Here is a 14,003-nt window from a genome sequence, read left to right on the forward strand (position 1 = left end):
ACCCGATTGGTAGCGGCCTGCGTCCAGTGCTTTCCCGCTACCTTTACGATGTCTTCGGTCCACCTTGTGGGTGGACGTCCCACGCTGCGTTTTCCGGTACGCGGCCTCCACTCCAGAACCTTGTTGCCCCATCGGCCTTTTCAGTTTACCGATGACCTATTTATGCGATCCTAAACAGAACACGCATAGAAGCTGTAGGTAGCAAACGTCATATAAAACAACTTTATGCAGCTGCAGACTTTTAAAGCTTGATAATGGACGTTGATTCACGGACCCTTGGATATTTTATCCAATACTCTATGTACTATCTTTAAATAGGCATATTATCTACAACCACAGTTTCTCTCTTATATTATCTCTTTAGATGTGCAATAGTGAGGTTCAATCATTAAGCTTAGCTATATTTAATCCTTCGCCCCATTCATCCATTCCCCACATTATGCTACACAAGTGCTTGAAGACCAAATGTTGAGAACCGCTGACTACCGCATTGTATTGGTTGAACCTTATTATGTATAGCTATTAATGTAAAATTATTGTTAAGAATTTTTTTAGGAATTGTTTAAACAGTGAAATTACTTAAAACTTTTACAGATTCAATAGCAGGTTAATAAAATACCAGATAGGTACATAATACTATTATTAAAATGGCTTAACAGTCAATATGGGTCAATGATAACATGATGCGACGTCTTCTTATCACTACATATTATAAAACAAAGTCGCTTTTCTGTGTCTATCCCTATATATGCTTAGATCTTTAAAATTACGCAACCGATTTTGACGGGGCTTTTTTTAAATAGATAAGATTCAAAAGGAAGGTTTATATGTATAAAACATGCATAATAATATTATAGAAAAATCGGGAAATTCCATTGCAACCGTGCGAAGCCGGGGCGGGCCGCTAGTTATAATATAGTTTAAAAATTACAGACACAAATAATGTCAAACTTCATGATCAAGACAGTACTTGCTTATACATTTATAGCTTGTCCCATCTAGGAATCGATTTCTTGTCCTCAAATTGATTGACCTAACCACTGACCACCTTCACATCGGGGGCGTTAGTAGTACACAGTAAATAATGTCTTTTACTACTAATAAATCTATGAGACACTCAATATTAGAGCACAACAAAGCTATAGATTATCGCACTCTATCAAAGGATTTAATAGTGATGTTTGATCGATTATGATGTTCATAAAAGGATTATTGTTAAAGTAGCGGCTAAGAGCAAGTTATTAACCTCTCTTGATCTATTTTGAAAAGTGTGTGTTTGTAAATTGTATTGCTCTTGTCATGAAAATGTTGACCTTGATTTTAATGTAGAGCATTATTTTCCAAATAATTTCAATGATTGTCCTAAGAACCTGATAACGCAGTGGTAATGACAGTTATCTTATATTACAAGATTTTGAGTACGTACTGTAAAGTACAACTCCTGAAAAAAACCGGTCGAGTCATATATCGATGTGAGTTTTCAGTATGTAACCGCAACTGCTAAAAAATTAGGTTGCGACGCCTAATTTAAATAAAATAAATACTCCCTACGTCGTTTAAAACACATATGAATTCTTCATAGACCCTAATTTATTCATCACCTACTCGTACATTACTTTCATCAAAGCTTCCTCAAAACCAATTACTTTACAACCAATTAAAACAAGTGCCCAATCCAAAGGTCAGATTGTCACTACAATAAAAATAAACTAGGATGCACAAGAGGAAGAGCTCACCTGCTGCAATCGGCCATGATACAATTCAAGAGGCGTCAAAGGCTCGCCATAGGTATATAACGGCGCATCGCTCTGTTAGCATCACAGTCGGTACAGCGCTTCCATCGGTAGTCCTAGCACATTACATTAGCTTATTAAAAATGAAATTGGTGAGTGTTGTAGGGTGTGCAAGTCCTACAGGACTTTAGGAAGATTTTGTCAACATATTTGGGTTGAGTTTGAAGTGGTTATTTGGAGTCCCGAGGGATATCTTGACTTGGTTTGCTTCATTTTGAAGTTTACACTTAACTATAACTTTTTATTCTTACTTTCTACCCTTACGCTTTCTACGCTACACTATGGGTAAAAATAAATTAAGAATATTTTTTTTGTGTGCAAAAGTTACTATTTCAGCCCTAAAAATTATGGACTTCATTATTGATTACTACGCTTTCCTGGATGTTTACCATTAAGAAAAACTCATAAGGGTATAAAATGTATGATGAACTATCAATATCATGTGATTCCATAAAAGGATCTTACCTTTAACATACATCCTTTTGCAGTGATTTACGACTGTCATTACCAATTGAAATCTAAAGTCTAATGATTTTTTTTTCAGCTCGTAGTCGCCGCCATCCTCGGAGTCTGCTTGGCAGACCGCCTGGACAACAAATACCTCCCTCCTAGAGGAAACCAGGGTGCCGGCTACGGACCTGGCTTCAGCGGTGCTGGTGGATTCGGCGGTCCCGCTGCCGGCGGCTTCGGCGGCCGAGGCTCCGGTTTCGGCCAGGGAGGAGCCGGTTTCGGTCAAGGAGCCGGCGCTGGATTCGGTGGAGCCCAAAACTCTGGAAACGCTTACGGCGCCCCTGCTGGCCAGTTCGGAGGAGCCCGCGCTTCTTCCTCAGCCGACGCCAACGCCCAAATCCTCAGACTAAACAGTGACGTCACCGCTGAGGGCTTCTCCTACGACTTCGAGACATCCAACGGAATCCGCGCTGACGCGTCTGGAGTCGCCACCAACGGCGTCCAGTCTCAGGGAAGCTTCGCGTACAAGGGCGACGATGGTCAGGACTACAGCATCACCTACACCGCTGACGAGAACGGCTACCAGCCCCAGGGAGCTCATCTGCCCACCCCCCCTCCGATCCCCGAGGCTATCCTGAAGTCTCTGGAGCAGAACGCCCGTGACGAGGCCGCAGGCATCGTTGATGATGGTAAGTGAACCTTATTAGCATTTTGCACTGATGATACCATTTCTCAAGACATGAATCAATTTCAAACAGTTTACGACATCGCGTAAACTTCACAACCACATAAACCAGTAACTTTACTAGCATCATAGCATGACTTTGATTAGTCCATAAAAAACTCATAAATACATGAAACATTACAATATAATTATTGTAAAACAAATGTACGTCTGCTAATGCCGGTAATCTTCATTATAGTCATTCCTAATAATAACCTTTGTAAAAAGTTCGCAAATGTGGTCAAGCCACAGGTAACATCCTGATGCCAATGTGGCCACAGCCCAACCTTGCTTTTGGTAATCAAAATTTGCGGGTGGCCACAAAATAGTGCAAAAAATTATTTCAGTCTTTTTTTACTGCGACCTATTCGTGAATGGATGAACTGTTACAGTCAACTCTAATTTGCAATAAACGTTTCATGAGCGTATATAATATATAACTCATATAAAGTCACACTTAAAGTTACGCAGTGAAAAGGGACTGTTCACTTTGATCTCTTGACATGTAATATTTGTAACAGCCTATGAAACTTATCACTTCGCCCTGCTTTCAAAAAAGGTCATCTGCGTAAATAATATCGACACAATACTTTCGCGTGAGCCAACGATTTGGGACTTTTACTCATAAATATAATGGCCCTTATGGTCACAAAACCTACAATAGTTCTGACGTTACAAAATGACGTGAGACCATTGCGTCATTGCGTCAGGTGTCGTGACCGCAGCGTCTGTCAGCCTGTTCTAAGGGCCAAATGGTGGCTGTTATATTCAATCAGAGAGCCATTTTCCGAATTGGTTCTGGCTCTAAATCGGTCATGTCAGTCATGATTTCGATTTGATAAAAATATTTTTTTTTAAATTCATTGTCAACATATTTGGGTTTTTAATGACCCATTTCGATAAATTACAAAAATGCAGAAATGTCTGTTGAAATTGAAACAAGCAATTATTGATAAAATACATTCACATTTCAAACTATAGCGATATTATCATGGTCGCCCTACAAATAAATTATAACCATATAGAGCAAGAATCACGCATAGCCATCGCACAATGTGCACTGACGAAATTCGTTCCTACTTTCCCATAAACAAGGGTAAAACCCTTGGGAAAAGTATTCAATCATTCTTTATGTAATTGAAGAATTTCAATTCATCTTAATCGAGATTTCTTTATGTACCTAATCAGATTTGTACGATAATTAACGGTTTATTGAATGAAAACTGATTTCTTATAGTACTAAAACAAAATCTTTGAGAGAATGAGTATATTAATATTGTTCTCTTAGCCATTTGATATTTTGTTCCTCTAACCTATATTAGAAGTGAGAAGTGTTTCAAAAGCGTGTTGTACAAATTAAATAGTGATGAGTGATTAGCTCTGACATAATTTAAAAGGCCACTGTTCGTTCTGACAGTCGCTTACATTGATAACATAATCTAATGCAATATACTGAAAGATTGAAGAGGCGTTTGATACAATTACTAACTAAAATAATCAGAGATAGTTTTACTTTTGATTAGGTCTAGAGTTCGATGTCTAAATAGAGTGCATAAACGAAAAAAATATTTATGAGCACTTACCTTATCATGAAGACTGGGATCTAAGTTTCGATCCCTAAGTAGGACGCATAAATTGAAACTCATTTTTAAGCAATGAAGATTTGACAGTCGTGTTTTCGCCCGTTGACGAAACGCCTGATTTTAAAACTTAATTTCGACAGAGGTCACTCGATCACGGAAGTTCAAACTACCTTCTCACGAGGCAGCTTCGAAAGCTACAATAGCAAGGTTTAAGCTTTCTGCTATCATATTGAAGAATCAAATATTTCTTTTATGTTCTAAAATAATGGGTATTATGATTTGTAAACACGAGTAATGTACATCAAACTAATTTTATGGCATCACATACCATTGCATGATCCGTTCATGGAGCTTAATTTATCGTGCCACCATCTATGGTCACCCATCAGACTTGAGTCACGCCAAAGTTAATGATCTAGGAACATAATTTTATTACTCGACCATGCAAAACTCGTAGATTATTAACGTTTTGAAATTATGGTCCGAGTATGCACCCTTGGTTAACCAATCCCGAGCAAATCAAAAGCTTTAGTTATCATGATTTTCATTTCTTTAACAAAAAGAAACAAAGTACTTAATGTACTTTCTCATTATTGATTTAAATAATGATGAAGCAGTCTTTGATCAAGCGTAATACGCACAATGGATAGTTTAGCGTAAAATTACGTAAATTAATGGAGTGATCAATCTAATGAATCATTAAAGCTTCCATTCTTTCAATTTTCTCAAATCATTATACTCTTCATTATGCACCCAATTAACAAAATGGAGGAACTAAAATAAGTTGACGTTAAACAATCTTATCGGTAGAAAGTTATCTTTTCGATCGAATCTTATAAATTCGAATATAAGGGTCAAAATGTCGACTAAGGAGCCATCCCGTTTTTTGCAGAATCCTGTTTACTATACGTGTTTTAATACTAATATTCACACAAACATTCCCCGCTTGCAGTGTCCCATAAAAAAAACCGATTCGTTCGAATTTGGGATACGAATTTCAAAAGCACTCTAACTGTGTGTTTCCCCGACAGTCCAGTTTTGGGTTCTGCATTACTGGATCCCGCAAAACTGAATTACCGTGGGAGAGACCCTTATCGGTAGAAAGCGATCATTGCCAATCGATTCATCTAAAATCGCTGGAGGGACTTTATACCTGCATGTACAGAAACGTCTCTAATTCGTACTTGTTCCTAGCTACCGGCTAAGGTCTTGCGATTCTCACGCGTTTTAGAGTGGCCCTTTGTGACTGATGTCAACTATCCGTAACGTAACGTTTAACGATGTTGATTTTAACGATAGGTTTTTGGTGTTAAATACTATAAAGTCCTTTGGTCTTAAGTGTGAAAAAACGAGATATCGTGCCTGAAACATTTCGAAATACCGGAAATCTAAAGTAGGAATTCAAGCACCAAATATTTCTAGTGGCTAGATAAGGGATAAGAATGCTTAGACTAGGCGCGGCCCACCGATTTTTAGTTGGCCGATAGTTGTGCCCGATTTTAAATTGTATGAAGAATCGGCCAAATCAAATCGGTGTAATGTGCGCACTTCCATACATACTGATCAACTACCCGACTCAACTATCGGCCGACGAAAAATCGATGGTCTGCGCCTAGGCTTAATGCATTTAAAATAAGAGTTATCACCTATATTTCTTTGGGATTCGAATCCATCACCCGTCTTGTGTGTAGTCCAATACATAAACCACCAAGCCAGGTAATCCTAAAGTGTCTGCTTCAGAAACTGGATTTTCAATTTACTAGTATGTACTACTAGTCTGTAATCTATCTTAATTTACATTCCAACAAGATGTCTAGCCGGTAGGATCTTGTGAGTGTATATCATAAATATAATTAGTTATTAACACATGCAAATTTATCACACATTATTAGAGAAATACTTATTTTCTCTTCAAAAGAAGAAAGTAGATACAACTGCTAATGACTCACAAATTTTCTAAAAGAAACCCTTTATTGATCACCAAGTACCTAGACAATGGACCTTTTGTGTCTTTTAGTTTGTGCAAGAATAAAAAAGAATCTGACAGACAAACAGCGTTTCATAAGAATATTTCGGAATGTAGAAGTACCTATAGTTTTTGCCAATAGACCCTTACAATTTTGTAAATGCATTAAAAAATAATCATCTAAAGTAGAGTTTAAACTGTCTTCATCCATCTATCGATCCATACAGTATACCTACATTAAATTACTTAACATTGTAATCAAAGATACTTATCTAATATTACTAAATACGTAGACAGCTCTATATAATTTAGCTTTACAGCTACCCTTAAATATGGCACAGATGCTGAGTGGTTGCCATTTTGGTTAAAAAAAACTAATTCATGTACCAAAACAACCTATTTTACTTTAGTACAAAAATTGCCAGCTTATCTGTAAATGTTCAACAAAAATAAACTCTTATTTTTATTTGTTACGAAAATTTCCAGCTTCTAATTATCGTAGTATACACATTTATACGTTGATTCAATAGAGCACTTGCAATGTACCTAATTCGTTTTTAATGTTACATGCACACACGCATCTGCTATCACTTGACCTCTGCGCTCTATAATCTGTATTTTTTGCATAACCACGCAATTAAACCATTTTGAAAGCCCGGTCAAGTTCAATGATTTCATAGTAATGGATTTAAATTATTGATCGTATCGAATTTGAAGTAAATGACGACGCTTGGAGATGAATGAAGAATGTTTTTAAAGTTAATATTCATATTGGTTTTTATTTATGATGGCAATTTCTGGCCATTGACGCTCTATCATAAAGAAGAAAAGCATTTCAATTATACAGTTTTTGATCATAAAAGTTTGATCACTTTCTGTCAAGTATTAATTAACATAAATTAAATTAATTAAAATTAAATAACGCTGTAAATAAAAATGTGTTGTTGAAAAGTTCTTTAAGACCGGTCCAGTTTTTTTTTACTTTGTCCAGTTAACTAAGTATCTCCAAATTTTTCACATTAAAATTCCCGTCAAAATTTTTGTTTTCACTAGGAAATACGAAGCTCAGATTTCAAAATCTGCAAGCCCAAAGTAACAGACCAACACAATAGCTAAACCTTTGAACCTAGCATTTCAACAGTAGAAATGAAGTAATGCAGTAATCTAGCTCTCAATCCTAAATGCAGGTATGAAACTCTAATGGCAGCCATACCTTCCCTGGCCGGCAATGCCAGATATTAATGACTGTAGTCTAATACCTTCATCTAGGCCAGCGGTTCTCAATCTTAGACTAGCGCCCCAAAGCGTAGCGGTTTTTCATAAGCGCCCCATTTGTCACCCGAAGTGATCGAGTCACTATAATGCCGAGAGTTAAAAGTCATTTTAAATTGTTTAACAAAAACAGTGTGTGACGCTATGATACAAAGAACGAGGAAGCAAATAAATATCTTTTACTAGTTTTTCATAGCTTAATCCAAAGGCAAGGAAAATGATTTTTAATAACTACGGCTTTTTAATTTCATTTTTTATCGAAGTATTATAAGCAGTAATTTTGGAATCTGAAAATGCTTTTGAGAAATCGCTAAAGTAGCAACGCTTCCTTATCATGCTATAGCCATTTTCATTATTGCGATCATTTGAAGTCATTGATGTGTTTGAAAATTATTGGTATTAATATATTAGTTAAGAATGCGCTAGTAGCAACGTTTCCTTTTCATAAAGTTTACAGCACTTACGGGATTTTAAGATACATTCGTTGGTAAAGCGCTGATTGTAGCTAGAACGTTTCCTTACCATTTCAGTATAGTTTGAGAACCAGTGGCCTAGGTCTAGATGTTCGCTTGCGCCACACGCGCACGAGTCCACGTTTTGTAATTGAGGCTTTTGAGGCAAAAGCGACCGATAAATTATGAAATTGAGAACATCTGGGATGGGTCATTAATCAGGATGATGTGCTAGCACAAACATTCGCCATTTTGATTGGTTTTCGCTACTAATTACAAGTTGAAATGGTTTTACAAGCATAGAAATATAGTCGAGTTTTGAAATTTTGCTTTGGAAAAATTATACCTTTTGTACGTTAAAATGTGAGTGTCTCAAATCTACATGTTTGTTTTAGGCTAATAAAACTGGCTGACATTCTAATAGAACGGTTTATTAAACGTCTCCTAAATTAAGATTAAAATCTCCATTATTATCATGTAATTTTAATAGCAGAACAATTGTACATTTATCTCCCAATCTTAGCACGAAATTAACACACACTCATTAATGTCACCATAAAATGGTCTGGACAAAATAGACATTAGTTTATTACAAAACCTTAAAACTCTATTGTTGTAATAATAGAGTCTTAATTTGGTTGAAATATTTTACTCCCATAGACTTTGAGAAAATTCTGTGAGAATATAGAAACAAAAGATTGTGACACGATGATTGGAACACTGATTGTCTTGTTTAATATTTTAACACCGCTTAAGAATTTATACATAAACTCCAGAAACAAATGAATTTTGCCAATTCAAAAACAAGGAATTTTTAAAAACCGAACGCATCGTTACTTTTTTAAAACATTGTTTATTATTCAGAAAAATAATGGCATCAAAACAAATGACACAAGAAATAGCGCTCTTCAATTGTTTTTGTAAGTCCAGCGGACCTACTTACATCAAAATGTCATTAAATCAGAAAAAAAAAACAGTTGATATTTGAACAGTTTCAGTTTTTGAAAGATTTAATTGATCGGCCGGCATGCTTTCGTGAAATGATCATTCAGTCTATTAAAATCGCATTGCAAATTTCTACACTATGTTTAAATAATCTTACATAATGGGTAACTGATATAACATTAACAAGTCATCGTCTGGTTACAGTTAAGATGTGCTAATCATTTGATTAATAGTCTTGATAGAACAATGATGGACAGACAGTAAATTGTTAATTACATAATCTTGTCCGCGTAATTATTTGTTAATTTATTACTTACATACAAAAGAGGAGCTTCCACAGCTTTGGATAAACAGAAATTAGCGCATTCAATATACGTTAAACTGGAATACATGTTAATTAAATTAAATGTTTGTGATGTCCAATAGAGCTAAAACTTTAACCCCCTTATTATTAAAAAGTTACAACTTAGTTGAATACTGTTTTAAAGTGTCATTTCCATACTAAACGTCACTTAAAACAGGGTCAAGTTTAATAATAGGTAAGGGGTAAAGCTTTTTGATCCAATAAAGGCAAGCTTTGAAAACATCCTTAGAAATATCATCCAAAATACATTCACAAAATGAGCTGATAATATTATAGTAGAATGTAATCGAATACAACCTCATCAATTCACACCAAGCAAAGTCGGGGCGCAAGTAACACAACATTTTGAAAGGCCGTGATATTTCCATTCACAATAGACCCCTTTGTCAATACTAATTTTGTTTTCCGACCGTCATGTCAATTGCGATATAAAGCACTTATGTAAGTGTAACAAAAAGTTGAAGTTCTCAAGTTCGCGGGAACGGCGGTCGCGACCTTGCGAGCTTTCGGATGCGCCCGTTAGTGTGGGGCCGCGAATTGAGCGTGTCATTAATAAATAAAGTATTTAATTCAGACAACAGAGATCCATAAATGTTAGTAAAAACTTAGGCTAATGTTAGTATCTTATTTCTAAAACCGACCTCGTCCTCGTCGTAGTAATGACAGCATTATAAAACGCTTCATAATTTTAGAAATATTTTGGACATACCTACTACCGAACAACCGGATGCATAACCTACCAGAGGGTCTAGTAGAATAACACTCAATCAAATTTGAAAAATCTTAGAAAGTGGAAACAACAAGATATTAAATTACAAACAGGTTCAGCACCTAATGCTACTAGTGAACTCGTGACAGTTTTAATTTTTAAATTGCTTCATTAAATGGCTACTAAAAAAACGCAGAGGCGAAGCGATTTCAGAATCACAAAGTAACTGTCACATTTATTTGCTGTTTTTGGTCAACCAATCTAACATTTTATGTTAGTTACAAAATACTTTTTGGATAATAAACATGGGCAAAAGAAGCTTCATCAGTAACAAGGTAGAAAATCAATTTATAAGACCTTTTTGATGTTTCATGTATTAGTTATAAGAGATGCGACATGATCTCATACAATATTATGTAGAGCATGTCATAATAATATTATAATTCTTTAGAATAATTCGATTTTGCCTTCCACACACAGTCATTTCCTGCTGCCTGTTATATTTATTACTAAGCTTGTCAAGAATTCGAAGCATCCAACCGCTGACTTCATGGCCCAATCCGGCAATGCAGAATCGTGCGTGCATCCTGCGCTTGCGCAAGATGGCCGCAATTGAGATTACCGGTACAATTATGATGAGATTGTTTTACAATCACTGAAGAGGTTGCATACCGAAACTCTACGGCAATATTTAAACGATATGTGTTTGTCACGCGAACACCTGGAGGCTATGTCATAATATCATCATAAATGATATAAATACATAACTAGCATTACACGCGCGTTGGTGTCTATCTATGACGGAAACTGATTGATATTGCATTTTAATCTAATAAGTTGGCCCCAGGTCAAGTTGTTACTATTATGTAAGTAATCATTTCAAATCAGTAAACATCCTAAGGTTAATACAAACTAATCAACGTATCAGTAGACTGACACATACCTAAACGTTTGTTTAGACTCACATAAGGCATAAAATCTTTTGCATATTTTGTAATATTAGTGTCTCTATTTAATCACTTTTTACTGTCCATTTATCTGCAATGTCTCTTAAGAGTAGATAATGTAATTTAGCCATTTAATATTGTAGAGTCTTAATAAAAACAAACAAACGGAATGAAAGGCAATAAATATATGCCAATACGAGTATCAGCCTTCGCAGTCACCGAATTCTAGATCTTCTGCGATAATTGCCCGTATTAATTCGGTATGTAGTGAGGATGACACGTCGCTATGGCGATCGGAGACCATAAAGGCTGTAATTAAAACTAATGTGATGGTTAATCGGTTTATTAATTCATTGACCGGCGTAGTTTGTTTAATGAGAGGCAAAAATGTTTAGTGTTCTGGAAAATTACTGGGTTTTGAACTTGGATGAAACATCATTGATTTATTATCATCTTGTAAAGCATCTTAAATAACAAACGGATTACTTTGATTTTGATTTCCATTGATATTTAGAGGCTGATTTCTCAAAAAAAAGTTCTCGGAAATATAAGTAGTTTTTATTAACTCTACATCAAGTTTTCCATGAGTATTCATATTACGTTTTTTGTTAGTCTTTTGGTGAAATACTAAATAAGTATTCACATTTGTGTGCTTAGTTGTTTGAGTTGATGAAATAAAATAACAATCCTTTTCATTAATTCCAGGTACCTACCGCGGTGAGGGTGCGGGCGCTGGCGGTGCTGGTGGCTACTCCAGCGGCGGACCTGGTGGCTACTCCGGTGCTGGCGCCGGTGGCTTCGGATCTGGATCTGGTGCTGGTGGTTTCGGAGCTGGTTCTGGTGCTGGTGGTTTCGGAGCCGGCGCTGGTGCTGGCGGTTTCGGTGGCTCCGCTGGCGGAGCTGGATTTGGCCAGAAATCCTTCGGTGGTGCCGCGTCCCGCCAATACCTCACCCCCAACTCCGGCCCACGAGGCTCCGGCTCTGGCAACTTCAACTCCCAAACCGGCTACAGATACTAAACTCCGCGCCGACTGATGATCGAGGGCTACCCGCTGTAAAACGCAATGTAACATTCTTAACGCAATAGTAGTACGGTATTTCATGAAGTCATTATTTCAATGCAAATCTTGTTGTGATAAAGACTTGTAAGATAGCATTTTAATTTGAAAGATGGGCTTGCTTTGAAGCAATGATTTTTATACGAACCAAATTTAATGTTACGATCATTCGAATAATTTAAATTCATTTTTATATTTTTGTTTCGTCGTATATATTTTTGTATCCCTCTATCATCATTTTAAGATGTTACCATTAACGATATTATGCTGTGAACTGATCTATGTGATGATATTTTATGCCCACTATTATTATTTCTATACCATTTGTTATAAATAATAGTAGTTTTAAGTTTGTTCATACATGCAATATCCTTTGTTAAACTCATACAACTTTCCTGTCTATTAATGTGATCTCAAATAATTTCTGTAAACTTCTCTCTGTGAAATTTCTCTCTTGTTAATATCATAAATGTATAGTAAATAAGTTTTACATACCTAAAGCAACGCAAATGGACAGTACTAGAACTAAGAAGAAAATGTATAAAAAAATGTTTTGTACAATGATGTAGATGTAAGTTTGTAAATACAACGAATATACAATTTTTAATGCAAAAAGTTATTTTATTAACATTAAAATAAGAATTCCACATGATGATAAGAATGATAGGAAACTCTTTCACAATCTCAAGTGATAAGTAGGTTTTTTTTAATAAAATAAATTCAGCTTTAAAAAAATAATTATTATGATTTAATAAGAACACTATAACTAATTAAAAGCTTATTTATTTTCAGCTAATACAAAATTAAAAACATCTCACGTCTCTAAAATATGTAATCCAAATATTTAGCAATAATACAATATGGGTGTTTCAAATAGATCGTCTATAATGATGATAAATATAAACATCTAAATAAATCTAGATTTTTAGCATTTGCAATGTAACAAATACTAACTACCTACATCAATTTATATTACATTCGATTCTAAACACATTCTGCAATATGTACGTACATAAGTATTTGTGACATACTTACACAACACATGTATAGATTACAACTATTAGGTACTATAGGATATTTATTTTTTAATACTATGAATCTCTAAATAATGACAACTGCAACCATATTACTTTCCGAAATCCTGTAGCAATAAACGATATAGGCACGAATTACTTTACCTAACGACATTAAGAACTCATGAATCTATGATTTACACAGATAATTGAAATCTAGATTTTAGCATTTTACATAAATTAGATGACCTAAGTCCCAAGTTATCGGTCTGACTTTATAGGTGCGTCGCATATTTGCTAAGTCCAGGATGTAGCAATAAAACTCTATAAACCTGACTGAGCTATCATCATACGTTCATTAAGAACAGTAAAATCAGATTAAGTAAACTTTATTTGAGTTAGAAATGTCCAAAACCGGCTGTGTGTATCCAATGATGAAATAATATTTTTCCAAAATAGACTCTGAGTGCCATGAGTCTCGATACAAAACTCGCGTTAGTATGTGTACTCCGATAAAATACATGAAACGCGCGTTGAGCGCTCATCATCTGAAAGTGACTTTACAGTAGATAAGGCTTGGTATTTCTGCTAAAGTAGGTATTTCGCGCTGTCAAAATCTGCGCGCGCAATACTTCGCCGAAGACAGCGCGCGCCAAAGAGCTCTCGCGGCTACACAGTATAGAAATACGCAGTTTAGAAATACGCAGTTGGTTAGGTTAGGTTGACT

At 35.7% G+C, this 14,003-nt stretch overlaps 2 protein-coding genes across 2 annotated transcripts in view; both read left to right on the forward strand.

Moving 5' to 3' along the window:
- Positions 1 to 14,003, forward strand: part of LOC135079825 (pupal cuticle protein 27-like) — a 363,223-nt gene that overhangs the window by 319,446 nt on the left and 29,774 nt on the right. The window lies entirely within an intron of this gene.
- On the forward strand, positions 1,778 to 12,878 carry LOC135079819 (pupal cuticle protein 36-like). Its single transcript, XM_063974431.1, has 3 exons — positions 1,778 to 1,885; positions 2,338 to 2,932; positions 11,911 to 12,878. Exons 1-3 carry the CDS (start codon positions 1,877 to 1,879, stop codon positions 12,222 to 12,224), a joined length of 918 nt encoding a protein of 305 aa, XP_063830501.1. The 5' UTR covers positions 1,778 to 1,876; the 3' UTR covers positions 12,225 to 12,878.

The sequence above is a fragment of the Ostrinia nubilalis genome, chromosome 17, assembly GCF_963855985.1.
Source record: "Ostrinia nubilalis chromosome 17, ilOstNubi1.1, whole genome shotgun sequence".
In the NCBI taxonomy this organism is placed as follows: Eukaryota; Metazoa; Arthropoda; class Insecta; order Lepidoptera; family Crambidae; genus Ostrinia; species Ostrinia nubilalis.

Bases quoted from the DNA above. Each gene is read 5' to 3' on its own strand.
- LOC135079819 (XM_063974431.1), top strand. The intron at 2,933-11,910 runs GTAAGTGAACCT...CATTAATTCCAG, and splicing joins CGCAGGCATCGTTGATGATG to GTACCTACCGCGGTGAGGGT.